General features: G+C 39.6%; 1 protein-coding gene and 1 long non-coding RNA gene across 3 annotated transcripts in view; one reads left to right on the plus strand and one right to left on the minus strand.

Moving 5' to 3' along the window:
* Nucleotides 1-2,899, plus strand: part of LOC130358826 (uncharacterized) — a 115,442-nt gene extending 112,543 nt beyond the window's left edge. The window contains exon 4 of the long non-coding RNA XR_008889657.1: nucleotides 2,761-2,899. This is a non-coding gene — a long non-coding RNA (uncharacterized LOC130358826). The remainder of the gene's footprint in view (nucleotides 1-2,760) is intronic.
* On the minus strand, nucleotides 1,179-14,468 carry LOC130358823 (chymotrypsin-like elastase family member 1). 2 transcript variants are annotated; one of them, XM_056562673.1, is made up of 9 exons: nucleotides 14,353-14,468; nucleotides 8,823-8,956; nucleotides 7,776-7,873; nucleotides 5,488-5,588; nucleotides 5,043-5,168; nucleotides 3,934-4,070; nucleotides 2,785-2,930; nucleotides 2,428-2,577; nucleotides 1,179-1,506 (listed from the first exon to the last, which is right to left on the minus strand). In XM_056562673.1, the coding sequence occupies exons 2-9, from the start codon at nucleotides 8,860-8,862 to the stop codon at nucleotides 1,498-1,500; spliced, it is 807 nt and encodes a 268-aa protein (XP_056418648.1). In that variant the 5' UTR covers nucleotides 8,863-8,956; nucleotides 14,353-14,468; the 3' UTR covers nucleotides 1,179-1,497. The 2 variants fall into 2 exon arrangements, with proteins under 2 accessions (XP_056418648.1, XP_056418649.1); XM_056562674.1 differs by lacking the exon at nucleotides 8,823-8,956.
* Nucleotides 14,469-18,010: the final 3,542 nt, after the last annotated feature.

The following is an 18,010-nucleotide window of genomic DNA, read 5'->3' on the forward strand; positions in this document are numbered from 1 at the left end:
AAGGAGTCAGAGAGGGAGCTGAGAAAATATATAGATACACAGGATATAGAAAAAAACAGAGCCAGGGACAAGGAAGATTCTTTTATTTCAGGCAAGTATCTGAAAGCAGAGTGATCTGCATGGTAGATGGTAAATGGGGTGTACATGGTGTTCATTGTGCCATGATGCAACCAGACACAAGTTTTGCAAAATGGTAGAACTGTTTTTTATTTGAAGAAACATGGCAGAAGAAAATCTTTACATGGTGAAAACAGTCTCTTGTTCAGAGTAAGGTGATTGTACATGTGAGTAGGTACCCCTTACTAGGTGTAGTGAATAGAGTGCTTGTAGAGAAATTCACTCCCCTAGGCTTTAGAATGAAAATAGTCCTGAGATACTTTACTAAGGGGACGTTCACTGGTTGGCTCCCAGTTGGTGAAATGTTGTGTAGCAAAGTAATGCAGGTCTGTATGAAGATATCAAATTAAAGCCATAAGTACTGGTCATGGCCAAAGGCCTTTGCAGGTACCAGGTAAATCAAAAATGGCTCTTGTAATGCTTATCCTCCCCAACATAATAATATTTCCTTCACTGAGGAGTACTACAAAGAGTAGTAGATATCTCCGCAATAGAACCTGAAGTTCACCATGAGCAGTTACTTTGCAGAAGTCCGTGAGTACCCTCTGACGCAGATAGTTTTTAATGATAGTGTATATTCCCCTTTGATATGGAGGCCACATGAGGAAGCTGGTCCACTAAGGTGTAAAGGGCTCACATAAAGTTTGGAGCCTTGCAGATACCCCCCTCTAACTAAGAAGGAGGGAGGACTGGGGAGGCTCCACCCATACTCTCTAGAGATGTTCAGATGTTAAGTCATAGGGATTTGTCTCACATCCATCTTACAGAAAAGTATAGTAATAAGACTTAATTAGGTTTTCTCTTTTTGATTCCAAATTACTAACCTTTTATTATCTTTTGTGATTGATCCAATTCATCTTTGTTTTCTATATTGCCAATTTGCCCAACATGTTATAACTTGTGTAATAGCACTCTCATAGAACAGTATTATGTAGCTATTGTCAGAACTATGTGTATGCAGAATGCATAAAGGTTTATTTCTAAAGTACTGTCTTTTTACTGAGCAGCAAACTAATAGTCTTCACAGTTATATCCTTCTTATTGATGTATAAGGGCTGAAGACAACAAAACCAGTGAACACCAATGAATGGGGTAACATACTACATATGACCTGGGCCTAAAGCCAAAAAATGAAGATAACAGGGACTGGTATCAGGAAGCTTTTAGCCCGAGGCCAACAATATAATGATCTTATTGAAGCAATTCTTCAATACCAAGTGTCGATGTAGAATCTGATGTATCACATATAGAAAAAAGGCTGACACATTTACTGGAGGTGAGTTCTTTATTAGAAAGTTTTTAGTAAGTTAAAACAATGCATATAGGTTGTGTTTTGTATCTGTTATCAGGTTTCCCTCTAGAGAAAGAGGAGTGATCCATTTAGATGTTCTGCAAAAGAAAAAACATACAATGTAATCCAACACAACACAAACAATGAAATCCATTTATTTGTAAATAATAATAATCGATAAAAATCTTTGTCAACGATTTTTGTTATAAACTAGTTTGTTGGTTGATGAGTTGGTCTGTCAGTCTGCATTATAATTGTGGCGGCAGTGATAATAACGGTGAGGAGAGATCACTGCTGTGGTAAACCCTACCAATACTGTGCAGATCTTATGGATTAATGCAGTAAAAATGTGTAATTGTTCATACAAGTCCTGTAGGGGAACTAAAAATTTTGATAACAAATATTTTTTAATTTAAATAAACACCTCCCATATAACAATATTGTGTTACTCGTGTGTGAACTCGTATATACCCCGATAAATTATTTCTGGCCCCCGCAGAAGCCACTGCGATTCATTGATTTAAGGTGGCCGCTTTAAATCATCCAACTGCAGTGGCTTCTGCATGGCCTGATTCCCGCCGCTGCCCGATTCCTATGTCCCCAGCTTTTATATTTACCTGTCGGCATGCTCCTGCAGGCTCCGGCGGCGGCGCACGCAGGGTGCTGCCGGGGTCTGCATGGAGCGCCCCGACAGGTAAATATGAAAGCCGGGGATAGGGAGGGATATATGAATCGGGTGGCGGCGGGATTCTGGCCCTGCAGAAGCCACTGCAGTTATATGATTTAAAGCGGCCGCTTTAACGGTGTATAACATGCAGATAGACTTTAAGCTTAAAATTTTAGTTTAAAAAATGTGTGTTATATGCCGATAAATACAGTATGTTCTTTTTGAATGCATTACTGAAGGCTGCACTGCACCTGGTTTTATTGAATGTGCAGCATGACAACTCGTCACAGTACCTGATACATAGGCCGATATTTGGGGGTATAATAATCAATGAAATATATACGTCACTTACGCTGCTGATCCAAGAGGTGTAAGAAGAGACTTTGGTAAACACGGATGGTTTCTGGTAGTAGTTGCATCCCAGAGAAGATCCAAAGCTGACAATACCATGGACCTGATACACACCATTGACTGCGCAGTTCAGAGGTCCACCAGAATCTCCCTAATGTGCAGTGAGGAAATAAAAGTATGAGCCTCAGTAGATATTAATATTAATTTGTATAGTTTTGTAGAATAAATATTTTGAATGTAGGCTAGTAGGCTACATAAATACTCAAAAGGTTGTTCTACAATAATGGATGTTGGTAAAGAAAACTATCACACATGTTTTCTCATTTACATAAAGGTTATAAAGAAAGAAAATACTTACATTGCAGGAAGACTTGACTCCATCTCCACCAGCGCAGATCATGGTGGTCTTGACAGTGCTGCCCCACCAGGAGCTGAGAGAGCAGGTTGCGTGGGCAACTACAGGCAGAGTGGCTTGCTGGAGAACAGTGGCAAGAGATCCACCGGCTGTGCAGAAATAATAGTCTCTTATTATAATACTTGGTATGACTAAGGCTTTATAGTGCAAGCCGAAACGCGTCACTTTTTACCGTGTTCCTGTATGTCTATCCTGGCGTATCTATAAAGAATTGTTCCTCAGTCAAGCGCTGGACATTACCTTCCTTTCTAAGTTTCCGGACAAAGTCCTCAATCAGGTCTATGCACCTATAACGGGGTGAGCTGTTACGTATTTTGCTCTATTCTCTTATTTAGGCTTATTTAGGCTACAAAATGTTACCTTGCAACAGTTATCAAACTATAATTTGAATAAGCATACACCAGTAAAGGGATTCTCCACTTTTACTATATTTTAATTACAAGGTTCTCCTCATAATAACAGCTATATTCTGGGGGCAACTCTGCAGCTCCACCTCAGATGAAATTCTGAAATCAGGTGCTTCATTTAATCCATAGATATGCTAGGCCCATTGTGAGAGACTCTTTGTAGCTGTAGTTCTCTCTGGCTAGTAGTTCTTAAAAGGGAAACTATCACTAACTCCTAAATTCCAAGAAAGCTATTTAATTTTTTTTTTATATTTTAGTTTTCTTAAAGTAGACAGTGTTTTTAACTTCTTGCAGTGCTATGCTGACAGGTATAATACACTGCAGTACAAAAATTGCAATGTATTACACAGATTGGCTTTTTGCAGTGGTCAGGGATTTAGCAACTTTTTTTTTTAAATTGTCACAACTTTTTGTGCAACCTCACACCAGCCCAGACCACACTTAGAAACTCGTTTACAACTAAACTACCTATTTAAGAAGAACATGCACCTCTTTGATAACTGAGAGGAAAGAACATGTGATGTATGCCCTGGCATACAGGGGTAAAAAAACATTAGATAAAATCTCCACATGTTGTGACATCTCAGTGTATTCAGTTCCTTTTTGTAATGCTCTTAAGGCAAAGATTAATTTCTTAACATAGATTCAAGCCCCATGTATTAAAAATCTTATGTAAAGAACTTACTGCTGAGTCTTCCCCATCCAGTAACAACACAGTTGTAGTTATTGGCCAGGGTAGCTCCACTTGCTGGCAGTGTAGCTAGTTTCACGGAAGTGTTCAGGGTAGCACTGGAGGCCAGCCACAGGATAGCAATATCATATCTGTGTAGAGAAAAGATACAAATGTATTCCTGTACATTATGAAGCATTTTAATCATAGAAAAGTAATGGTTATGATAAATGAGTACATGATCCCTGTTATATTCACATTACTAGAAGTAAAATGTCATCTCCTGTGAAGGGTTATGTTTATTTGTTGCAGATATTAATGTGACTTAAAGAGCACTGCAGTCTTAGACACTGATGTGTCTGATTGCAGGGGGTCTGACCACTGGGACCCCCACGATCTCTCGTATGATCAACGACACGCCTTCTTCACACAGGTCTATCATGGATACAAGCCCCATGTATAAAACATTTTATGTAAAAAACTTACTTCTGGTTCTTCCCCATCCAGTTACCAAACAGTTGTAGTTGTGGGCCAGGGTAGCTCCACTTGCTGGCAGTGTAGCCAGTTTCACAGAAGTGTTCAGGGAAGCACTGGAGGCCAGCCACAGGATAGCAATATCATATCTGAGTTCGACAACATGCTCTCTCCATACACCTCTATGGGAGAGATACATGGAGGGGTCTTTCCGGCCAACACACCTCCTGCACAGGAGAGATGCAGCAGAGCCAGGGCCCTGTACAGGAGATCGCGCAAGGTCCCAGCGTTTGAACCCCCCCCCCGCGATCAGACACTTTTCCCCTATCCTGTGGATAGGGGATTAGTGTCTAGGGCTGCAGATCTCCTTTAAGAAATTATTTTCAAATTACTGCAAAAATATGTGGCTGATAGAGGCCACTATATAAATAATGAAAAATAATAACAATAATAGTAAGTATAGTAACTGTAATATATTACTCCTATTCCTCTATAGTAGGAAGATTCCAAAGAGCTGAACATCTAAGATTTATAAAATGTTCAATCCATTTTTGTAACTTTATTTAATTTTATTATGTCACCTATGTGTTATGTATTTATTTGCTTCCATTTAGTTATTAAAACTTGTTGCATGTTCATCAATTCCTTACCCAGCAGCAACGTTGTTGGTGTTCCAGCTAGCGTGTTTTCTGATGGAAGAGACAGAAATGTACTGTTCGGTGCCTTCATTGGTACTAAGATTGTGGTCACCAAGGGCCACACGGAAGGAAACGTTTCTGTTAGGGAGGACATGAAGGAAAGCTATTGTTTAGTGAGTTCAAGTTTGGTCATTTTTCAAAGCAGCATGAACCACTTACAAGCTTTTGTGGACTAACAGACTGCTATGGATTCAGAAAAGATTTTTTCCCCCTAATATGTTGTGAATGGTTTCATAAGGGTTCTTGCCTTGTTTCTCATCAACACAGCAGGATTATAGTTTGGACTTTATGCATCTGTGTTATTGTCGAACATAACTTTGTAAATCTTTATAAAAAATTAGTTTTATTAGATTACCAAAATAACTTCAATATATAGTAAGAAATAGCGCACAATTACCTGTCCACACAATGAGCAGCAGTCAACACACGGTTAGCGCGGATGAGGGAGGCTCCACAAGTGTGGTACCAGCTGCTGCCAGACAGATACTGGAGAGATACCTGAAAGGAGCCAATATTACAATAAAAAAAAAAAATTACACTATATCTTAAAGGGGTATTTGGGATCAACTTTTTTTTTAGAAAGGACCCTAGGTGCTGAAAAAATAAAAATAAAGCACACTCACCTACCTTGATCCCATGTCCCTATTGCCCTATTGGCTCCCAATCCCTGATTCTCTCTGCTTCTTCTTGATTCTGATGACTTGCGGACACTACATGTAAAATATATGCTCAGCCAATCACTATGGCCAAATGATTGGCTGAGTGGGTGGTTCTTGCAGGGTGAACATGTTATCAGAGAAAGGAAGAAGGGAATTATTTTGCATGTGTCCAAAGAAGTCAGTAATATTCCCCTTCCTCCGTCACACTGTATTTTGTCCATATGTAAGACAACTTCCTGCAGCAGGAGCCTCCCCTCTTTTCTCTGTCTCAGTAGGTCACTTAGAGTCCTCCCATCTCCTGAGCAGTTCACCAAACAAAAATGGAAGATAATATATAACTCTTTACTGCTACTATGCTTGTATTGCCTTGTGGGTTATATGAATAAATATCTCACAATTAAAAGCATCCAGCCTTAACCCCTTAACGACGCAGGACGTATATTTACATCCTGCGCCGGCTCCCGTGATATGAAGCAGGGTCGCGCTGCGACCCCGCATCACATCGCGTCGGTCCCGGCGCTCATCAACGGCCGGGACTCGCGGCTAATACCACACATCGCCGATCGTGGCAATGTGCGGTATTAACCCTTTAGAAGCGGCGATCAAAGCTGACCGCTGCTTCTAAACCAAAAGTGGAACTATCCCGGCTAGTCAGTCGGGCTGTTCGGGACCGCCGCGGGAGGGCCCTTACCTGCCTCCTCGGTGTCCAATCGATGAATGACTGCTCCGTGCCTGAGATCCAGGCAGGAACAGTCAAGCGCCGATAACGCTGATCACAGGCGTGTTAATACACGCCAGTGATCAGCATGAGAGATCAGTGTGTGCAGTGTTATAGGTCCCTATGGGACCTATAACACTGCAAAAAAAAAGTGTTAATAAAGGTCATTTAACCCCTTCCCTAATAAAAGTTTGAATCACCCCCCTTTTCCCATAAAAAAATAAAACAGTGTAAATAAAAATAAACATGTGGTATCGCCGCATGCGTAACTGTCCGAACTATAAAAATATATCATTAATTAAACCGCATGGTCAATGGCATACGCGCAAAAAAAATCCAAAAAAGTGTATTTTTGGTCACTTTTTATATAATTAAAAATTAATAAAAAGCGATAAAAAAGTCAGATCAAAACAAAACTCATACTGATAAAAACTTCAGATCACGACGCAAAAAATGATATACCGCCCTGTACGTGGAAAAATAAAAAAGTTATAGGGGTCAGAAGATTACATTTTTAAACGTATATATTTTCCTGCATGTAGTTATGATTTTTTCCAGAAGTACGACAAAATCAAACCTATATAAGTAGGGTATCATTTTAACTGTATGGACCAACAGAATAATAATAAGGTGTCATTTTTACCTAAATATGCACTACGTAGAAATGGAAGACCCCAAAAGTTACAAAATGGCGTTTTTTCTTCGATTTTTTTCGCACAATAATTTTTTTTTCAGTTTTGCCGTGAATTTTTGGGTAAAATGAGTAATTTCACTGCAAAGTAGAATTGGTGATGCAAAAAATAAGCCATAATATGGATTTGTAGGTGGAAAATTGAAAGGGTTATGATTTTTAAAAGGTAAGGAGGAAAAACGAAAGTGCAAAAACTGAAAAACCCTGAATCCTTAAGAGGTTAAAATAAAAGGAGAAACCACTGTTGGTGGTGTTAACTCATGTGTAAAGTGTTTCCTGGATAAAGTAAAGGGATGGTGTACATACATTAAGAGCTACTAGCTTACTGCTGATTGTATTTGTGTTGTTTTTTGCATGTTTGTATTTTTAAAAGGAAGTCTAATAAAAATGTATATTTTAAAAGTATTTTCTCAGCATACTACTATTATTCTAAATGATTCAACAACTAGATAAAAGAGAGATCATCCGTATATGTAAACTACAGCAGGTAAATGACACGAATGATCCTCAATAAGATGGAATATTATATCTACTCCCAGTAGGAAATACAGATTACTATTAAGTATATTTTCATGTACATAATATCACATTTTTAATAAATAAGGATGAATGCTGACCTGCCAGGGCCAGGCGTTCTTTGCTGCATTAGATCCTCCTACCACACGTCCATTTTCATTGTCTTCCAAATAGCGGATGTCATCATCTTGACATTGTCCTATGTGTAGAATAATACAGAAATAAAAAAAAAAATGTAGAAACTAGAAAACATTTTGCAGATTTTCTTCTAAAGAAAACAAAGGTGTGTTGTATGTTTGTATAGGTGTTTGGACTGTCAGTAACTATATAGAACATGTTATATTATAGCATATAAGTCTATAAGATCAATCAAAATACACTATACAACACTGTTATACAACACTTCTCACAATCTAGTGCAGAGCTACATAAATACATATTTTCTAACCATATTTTATCAGTACTACTACTTTTTTATAACTACTACCTTTTCTTCTTAGGCTGGGTTCTCACCATGTTTTTGCAATACAGTTCCCGTCTCAGGTTTTTGATAAAAAACGGATTCCTCATAACCTGACTAAACTGTATCAAAATGTGTGTACAAATTTTAATCCGTATACGGTTTGAAAAATGATGTCCGGTTTCATCTGTTTTTTAAGAAAAAAGCGTATACGTTTTATAACTATTCATTCCATTATGAATAAAGTTTCACTTGTTGATTGAAATTCCAAGAAAAAACTGTACAAAGTCAAAAAACCGTATGGTGAAAACCGGATGGAACCGTACGCAGATACGGTTCTGAACGGTTCCCATTGACTCCCATGTTAAAAAAAAAAAAATGTATACATTTCAATACAGTTTTACACCCGGACTAAAAAACATGGCAGGCTACAATTTTGGGCACGGGAAAAAAAAACTGACAAAACCGCTCAGGATGCAAAACGGACACAACCTGATGCATCTTTTGGCATACGGTTTTCAATGGAGAGTCAATGCATATGGTTTTCAATACGGTTCCGTACGGTTTTCACATTGAAAATGTATACGGGAACTGTATTGCAAAAATGTGGGGTGAACCCAGCCTTAGTTAGCACTAATGTTCTTTCTTTCAGAACAAGGACAATACTGCAAAGAATGCAAGAACTTACCGCAGATTGCAAGAGCAGCAAGTAAGAGAAGCCTGAGCATCGTGAGACAATTCACTGAGAATTCTCCTGTGCAAACCTCTTGGTGATGTCTCCTTATATACAATTTAAGAAGTGACAGCAAACAGTGGGAATATCTGCAGGTGTTGCAGTTAAAAGTGAGGATAAATATAAATCAAGGGCAAATAACTTGACTAAATATGTTGCTATTTAAGGGTTATAAGGATAAAAAGCCTCCAAAATTTGTAGCCCAATTTCTCTTGAGTAAGGAAATACCTCCTATGTTGACGTAAAGTGCTCAGCGGACTTGCAACATGGTTCAAGAGGGAAAGAGCAACTGTGGGATTTTGGAGGGCAAATTTTGCTGAAATGGTTTTTGAGGTGCATGTTGCATTTAGGAAGCCCCCATGGTGCCAGAACAGCAAAAAACAAACAAACAAACAAACAAAAAAAAACCTCATGGAACACTATTTGGCAAACTAAACCCCTCAAGGAACATAACAAGGGGTACAGTGAGCCTTAACACCTCACATGTGTTTGACAGGTTTGTGTTGAAGTTGGACGTGAAACTGAAAATTTTTATTTTTAACACAAAATGATGATGTTACACAAAAATTTTTCATTTTCACATGGGGTAATAGGAGAAAATGGACCCCAAAATTTGAGTAAGGAAATACCCCATATGTGGACGTAAAATGCTCTGCTGGCACACTACAGGTCTCAGAACAGATGGAGCCATTGGGCTTTTGGAGAGAGAATTTGGTGGGAATAGAAGTTGGAGGCCATGTGCATTTACAAAGCCCCCATGGTGCCAGAACAGTGGACCCCCCCCCACATGTGACCCTATTTTGGAAACTGGATCTCTCACAAAATGTAATACGGGGTGCAGTAAGCATTTACACCCCACTGGCATTTGACAGATCTTTGGAACAGTAGGCTGTGCAAATGAAAAATTTAAGTTGTCATTTTCATCGACCACCGTTCAAAAAAATCTGTCAGACACATGTGGGGTGTAAATGAAAAAAATCTAATTTTTTATTTTCATGTCCAAATTTTATGAAAATTTGCCAAACACCTGTGGAGTGTTAAAGGGGTACTCCTGTGGAAAACTTTTTTTTTTTAAATCAACTGGTGCCAGAAAGTTAAACAGATTTGTAAATCACTTCTATTAAAAAAATCTTAATCCTTCCAGTTCTTTTTAGAGGCATTATACTAAAGAGAAATCCAAAAAGAAATGCATTTCCTGTAATGTCCTGACCACAGTGCTCTCTGCTGACCTCTGCTGTCCATTTTAGGAACTGTCCAGAGAAGCATATGTTTGCTATGGGGATTTTCTCCAGTTCCTTAAATGGACAGCAGAGGTCAGCAGAGAGCACTGTGGTCAGGACAATAAACTGTTGCCTTGAAATACGACAGGGCTCTGAAGTAAGAGAGCGCCATGCGCATTTGAGGTCTAGATTATGGATTTGCACAGGGGCGGACCAGGATGCAAGCATTACACTTGCCTTCGCCACCACAAATACCCTACAGCAGTGTTTCCCAAACAGGGTGCCTCTAGCTGTTGCAAAACTCCCAGCATGCCTGGCTGTCCGGCAATGCTGGGAGTTGTTGCTTACAAAAAAGAAGGTTGCAGCAGCACTCTTGGTCAAAAAATTTAGACACTTAGCGCACATTTGTATATCAGAAGGTTTCCCCCATCCACCACGTGGAGGTGGCCTCACTTCGGATGGGACCCTAACATGTTTATTGTACTTACCTCTGCTGGGCATATGGCCTCTGACTGGGTGACATGATGGATCCACTATCAATTAAAAAAAACTCCTGTGAAACAGGGAGGGGTGCCCGGCTAGAGAGGGTGCCACTCCCCCTAAATTGCACTGCAAAAACAAAAAGAAAAATAGCCAGCACAACTACCTAATACACAGGTGCACTGCTGTGGCAAATAAAGAGTATACAAAAAAGAAGGTTGCAGCAGCACTCTTGGTCAAAAAATGGAGGCTCTTAGCACACTTTTTGATCAAAATGTGTCCCCCATCCACCACGCGGAGGTGGCCTCATTTCGGATGGGACCCTAACACTTTTGCGACAGCTGGAGGGTCCTTTTTGGAAACACTGCTGTACGAGCCGTTTTACATTTTTATGGGGGGGGGGGGGGCTGTGTAAGGGTGTGTGTAGATGTAGTGTTATAACCTTTATTTTGTGTAGTGTAGTGTAGTAAAGTGTTTTTAGGGTACAGTCACACGGGCGAGGGTTCACAGCTAGTTTCCCGCTGGAAGTTTCAGCTGCGGTGGAAAATTTGCCGCAGCTCAAACTTGCAGCAGAAAACTCACTGTAAACCCCCACCCCTGTGAATGTACCCTGTTCATTCACATGGGGCTGGGGGGTGGGTGTACAAACCTCCCCAGCTGTTTCAAAACTACAACTCTTAGCATGGACTGACAGAGCGAGCATGCTGGGAGTTGTAGTTTTGCCACAGCTGGAGGCACACTGGTAAGGAAACACCTAGTTAGGTGTCAGAAAAACTCAGTGCAGTGCTTCCCCACCAGTGTGCCTCCAGCTATGTTTGCAGAATATTTCGCAATCCAATATGGCCGCCAAATATGGTGATCAATTGTGGTACAGAAAGTGATCACGAACATGTGTGCTAATTTTCACATTGTTCTTACCATTAATTTAAGAGAAAACTATGTATGCAGAATATTGCACAATCCAATATGGCTGCCGAATTTGGTGATAAATTGCGGTACAGAAAGTGAACACGAACATATGTGCAAATTTTTGCAATGTTCTGTCCAGTTATTTTAGAGAAAACTATGTTTGCAGAATATTGTGCAATCCAATATGGCTGCCAAATGTAGTAATTAATTGTGGTACAGAAAGTGATAATGAACATGTGTGCTAATTTTCACTCTGTTCTGACCAGCAATTTTTGAGAAAACTATGTTTGCAGAATATTGCGCAATCCAATATGGCAGCCAATTCTGTTGATCAATTGTGGTACAGAAAGTGAGTACTCTACCACTGTGCAAAGAAACATATTTTTAGATAAATAATTACATATTACATACAGTTACAGTATAGATATCATTATTAATGCTATCTAAATGTTACTGGCGAGCGGTGGCCATATTGATTATGCAAATGAACCAGCTTTAACAACTTTGGTACAAGAGGTAACCATGACCATGTCTACAAAATTATAAGTTGTTCTAGCAAATGTTTTCAGAGAAGAATATGGTTTCATGAAGAGGTCAGAGGTCAGGGAAGTAAAGTCATAAAACAACTGACAGCTCCTGATAAGACCAGAAACACTTAGACTAGAAAACACCAGAGAAACATCTTAACCTCTTCCTCACCATTTGTCAGCATACTATGTAGCTGTTATATATGATATAATATGGATAAATAACTTTAAATACACATTTGTGATTCTACAGCACAGTAACTTTACAGAGTAATGTGTATATCTCTAGAATTAATGTTTAGAAAGTAGCAGATCTCTGCATATGGCACTGAATATTGCATCCTAAAACAAGATGGCTGCCAGACCATGACCTTTATGTTATTATATATTAAGCACAATAGAGGACATCTGCAGCAAAAACAACTTTTTCCCTCGCGATCTCTGAAACGGGCCCCGCATTGCCACTCTGTTTTTTTTATTTTTTTTATTTCTTTATTTTAGTTGTATGCATAATTATAACCCACAAAATACAGTAGTTACATATCTTCAATCTTAAACTTATTAACCAAAAGAAAACAAAGGGGAAGGAACACTGAACCTCTCACCCTCCTCCCCCTTTGCTAAGGAATGTTTCCCTTCAATTATGACAACACATGGCACCCCTGCCAACATAAAAGAGAAGTTTGTCAATGCATCTCGACTTGAATCTCATCGGAACACAAATTGCTTGTAACTACTTATCTTTTACCTATCCATCTTATATCTATCCATCCTTAATTACGCCCCCCCTCTTCCTGAACCCAACCCCAAAGAGCCATTGTTTTTATTTTTTGTTTTCTTTTTTCATTTTCTTCATTGTTCTCTTTTACATAATTTTTACAGAGTATTACACAGAAAGCGAAAGAAAAACAGAGAGAACCATCACATCCATAATTTCAAAAGGCACAGTCTAAATTTCTAGCTACCTAAGACAGGGTTTCTCATATCACAAAACAAAACAAAAACAAAAAAAAGGGCACACCTCCCCCACTACTCCATTATAAGACACCACTCAGACACCATTTATCCACTTACTCCATGTTGACCTACTTTTCTCTACCAAACTCCTTTTTATATAAATCGCTCTCTCCCACATCACTATCTTGTCCATCTTCCTAATAAGCTGTTTTTTAGTCGGAGGGTTAAAGTCTTTCCAAGCTTGGGCTACTCATTTTCTAGCATTAAATTAAAGTCTTCCAATAGCGGTTTTTATATCTGCTGGTATAGTTAAACTATCTAGACATCCAAGTATTCAAATTTTTAAATCAAAAGGTATGTCAATCTCCCACACCTCTTTAATAAAATCCACTATTGAATTCCACTATCTTTGAATGCATACACATCCCCAAAACATATGTAAAATATCTGCAGATTCACACAGACACCTTGGGCATTTTTCATCTTTACGATAGCCTATCCTAAGAAGGAGGGCCGGGGTCTTATATGACCTGTACAGTATATATAATTGAGTTAGTCTTGCCCCTTCTGCCAATGCTTGATTTGGAATAATGTCCAGGATGGTCTTCTATTGCTCCTCACTGACTTTCGCTCCCAATTGCTTTTTTGAAATGCAGGTATCATACTTATAGAAAGCTTTTCAGCTATTAATTTATATATACTAGAGATATGTCCCTTCTGTTTCTTTGGATTGATTATATAATTCAACGTTAGGTCATTCCCAACAGACAAGGGAAAAAACTTTTCCTGAGCCACTATTGCGTGGCGAAGCTGAAGAAATTGAAAGCAACATGTCAGTGGGGGCATGGAAGTCCTCCTGGAATGCCACAAAGGATCGGAGCCTATTCAGTTTGAAAATATCTTTTACCCATATCACCTCCAGCCTACACCATAGTTACATAGTTACATAGTTAGTACGGTCGAAAAAAGACATATGTCCATCAAGTTCAACCAGGGAATTAAGGGGTAGGGGTGTGGCGCGATATTGGGGAAGGGATGGGATTTTATATTTCTTCATAAGCATTCATCTTATTTTGTTCCAGGAATGTATCTAATCCTGTTTTAACCATCTAACCACATTTTCTAATTTCTGTATTTCTGATAATAAAGGGTTATCCCATAATGGAGTATATTCATTAATTTTCCCAACCCCCCTAATTTGTTTAACTTGAACCCAAGTTTTATGTATTAAATTAAAATTTGGGAAGAAGGAATACATTTTCTTCCCAAATTCATTCTTCTCCAATTCCATAATTAAATTATTACCTGGTAATACACTTAATATAATAATTATATTAGGATTAGAAAAATCTAAAATCTAAAAATCTAGATTGTGCCATCAAAAAAATATACCCATGGATTGGATAGTACCAGCCCTCCCTCCTTCTTCTGGCGTTGTAAATATTCTAATTTTAATTTAGTCTTCCGCCCATTCCAAATCAGGTCACGAAACTGAGTGTTGATTCACTGAAAAAGATGGTATGAAAGCCATATAGGAGAATTATGTAACAAATATAACAACTTGGGCATTACAATCATTTTGATGAAGTTAACTCTTCCTACCGGCGACAGGTTTAATTTCCGCCAAGCTAATCCCTTACTCTTAATACGGTTAAGCAGAGGTATTATATTTAATTTTTCATAATCAGAACTATAGGGAGTTACATCTATCCCAAGATATTTAATTTGAGTCACACACACAATGGTAAGACTCTCATTGAACTTTACACTGGTAATAGCACTATCCAAAGGCATTAAATAAGATTTATCCCAGTTTATAAAAATTCCAGATAATCTACTAAACTGAGTAAACCCCCTAATCACAGCTCTAAGTGATCAGGTCATTCAAGAACAGTAGTGCATCATCCGCATAAAGTGCAATCTTATTTTGGTATGTACCATGCTGAAATCCTCTTACTTCCGGGGATGTTCGAATAATTCTGCCAGGGGCTCCAATACAAGAGCGAACAGCAGGGGTGATAAAGGACACCCCTGTCTTGTTCCTTGATGCAAAGGAAAACCCTTGGAGACCCTCCCATTGACCCTAATTGGCCCTCCGTTCCGTATATAATAGCCGGATCCATGCTATAAACCTTGGGCCAAATCCCATTGCCTCTAGAGTCGGCCAAAGACAGGGCCATTCAACTGAGTTGAATGCTTTCCTTGCATCTAACGATAAAATGACCCTGTCTTTGGGGGAGTCAGAGGGAACCTGTAGACTCAGAAATAGACGCCTTTAATTGGTAGATGCGGATTTAGTTGGAATGCACAAATTTAGTACCACTTTGTTTAACTGTAGAGCCAGAACCTTAGCCAGTAATTTGACATCGCTTGTCAACAAAGAAATTGGTCTATGAGATGCAGGATCCTCCGGATCCTTATCTTTCTTCAATATAACCACCACAATCGCCTCCCACATCGATGGGGGGAGTACACCTTCAGCAAAAGAGTGGTTAAAAAGATCCAAAAGTTATGGGAGCAAAATATAACCATATGTCTTATAAATTTCTACTGGGAAGCCATCAATACCGGGAGCTTTATTATTATAGGATATATTAATGGCCTGCTCCAACTCTTCCAGCATCAATTTGGCTTCTAATAGTTCACAATCGGCCTTAGATAATTGGGGTAGAGTTATTTGTTTAAGGAATGTCTGCATATCCAAAAGGACTACTCCCCCGTAGACTGATACAGTGAGGAATAAAATTCTAAAAACACCTCCATTATTCCATCATAGTGTTGACCTTTCTGAGGTTGACGGTATGCCCCTCCACGCCCCCTCCCCATACAGTTCTATGGGATAGGTGAGGAGGCACGAACCCTGCATCCCCACCACTCCCATAGAACTACATGGAGGAGGCGCGTACATGGAGGAGGCGCATGCCTCCTGCACGGGAGAGCCATGGCAGAGCCATGGCCCGTGCAGGAGATCGCAGGGGTCTCAACATTTGGATCCCCGCGATCAAACACTTATTCCCTATCCTGTGGATAGGGGATAAGTTGTTTTTTGCTGCAGATGTCCTTTAACAGTGTACATACAGTCATGGCCGTAAATATTGGCCCCCCTGAAATTGTTCTAGAAAATTATGTATTTCTCATAGAAAAGGATTGCAGTAACACATGTTTTGCTATACACATGTTTATTCCATTTGTGTGTATTGGAACTAAACCAAAAAAAGGGAGGAAAAAAAGCAAATTGTACATAATGTCACACCAAACTCCAAAAATGGGCTGGACAAAATTATTAGCACCCTTAACTTAATATTTGGTTGCACACCCTTTGGAAAAAATAACTAAAATCAATAAGCTTCTTACACCTCTCAGCTGGAATGTTGAACCACTCTTCCTTTACAAACTGCTCCAGGTCTCTCTTTTCTCAACAGCAATTTTAAGATCTCTCCACAGGTGCTCACTGGGAATTAGATCTGGACTCATTGCTTGCCACTTCAGAACTCTCCAGCGCTTTGTTGCCATCCATTTCTGGCTGCTTTTTGATGTATGTTTGGTGTCATTGTTTTGCTGGAAGACCCAAGATCTTGAATGCAAACCCAGCTTTCTGACACTGGGTTGTACAGTGCAACCCAAAATCCATTGGTAATTTGGGCAGCAAAACAACCCCAAAACATAATTAAACCTCCACCATATTTCACTGTAGGTACTGTGTTCTTTTCTTTGTAGGCCTCATTCCATTTTCTGCAAACAGTAGAATGAAGTGCTTTACCAAAAAGCTCTATCTTGGTTTCATCTGTCCACAAGACGTTTTCCCAGAAGGATTTTGGCTTACTCTAGTTCATTTTGGCAAAATGTAGTCTTGCTTTTTAATGTCTCTGTGTCAGCAGTGGGGTCCTCCTGGGTCTTCTGCTGTAGCATTTCATTTCATTTAAATGTCGATGGATAGTTTGCGCTGACACTGATGCTCCCTGAGCCTTCAGGACAGCTTGAATATCTTTGGAACTTGTTTGGGGCTGCTTATCCACCATCCGGACTATCCTGTATTGACACCTTTCATAAATATCTCTCTTCCGTCCACACCCAGGGAGATTAGCTACAGTGCCATGGGTTGCAAAGTTCTTGATAATGCTGCACACTGTGGACAAAGGCAAATCTAGATCTCTGGACATGGACTTGTAACCTTAATATTGTTGATATTTTTCCACAATTTTGGTTCTCAAGTCCTCAGACAGTTCTCTTCTCCTCTTTCTGTTGTCCATGCTTAGTGTGGCACACACAGACACACAATGCAAAGACTAAGTGAACTTATCCTCTTTTTTTATCTGCTTTCAGGTGTGATTTTTATATTGCCCACACCTGTTACTTTCCCCAGGTAAGTTTAAAGGAGCATCACATGCTTGAAACAATCTTATTTTACCACAATTATGAAAGTGTGCCAATAATTTTGTCTAGCCCATTTTTGGAGTTTGGTGTGACATTATGTCTAATTTGCTTTTTTCCCTCCCTCTTTTGGTTTAGTTCCAATACACACAAAGGGAATAAACATGTGTATACCAAAACATGTGTTACTGTGTATCAGTCTTATTGTGATGGCTGAGTATTGGATCCGCTGACCTTTGTGAACAATGACTGAGCCATACCAGGGAGCTGAGTCTAAGGTGCCGCTGGTTTTCACCAGAGCCTGCCGCAAAGCGGGATGGTCTTGCTGCAACAGGCGGCATCCAGGTCGCAACCCCTGGCATGATCCGTCCACACAGGATGCCCAGATTAACTTGGCACGGAGAAGAAGCATAGGGTCAGAAGCATGGGTCAGAAGGCTGGCAGAAAAGAAATGTAGTTGGGTCACAGGCACAAGGTCAGGAGGCGGGGCAAAGGAGCAAAGTCAGGTCACAGACACAAGGTCAGGAGGCAGGCAGCAAAGGAGCAACATCAGGTCACAAGCTGGAGGTCAAAAACACTAATATGGCACAAACTCAGAAATGCTTTCTCTTGGGCACTAAGCACAAAGATCCGGCAACCTAATAGGGAGGTGCCGGATTAATATAGAGTCCGCCCAGCG

The sequence above is a fragment of the Hyla sarda genome, chromosome 2, assembly GCF_029499605.1.
Source record: "Hyla sarda isolate aHylSar1 chromosome 2, aHylSar1.hap1, whole genome shotgun sequence".
In the NCBI taxonomy this organism is placed as follows: Eukaryota; Metazoa; Chordata; class Amphibia; order Anura; family Hylidae; genus Hyla; species Hyla sarda.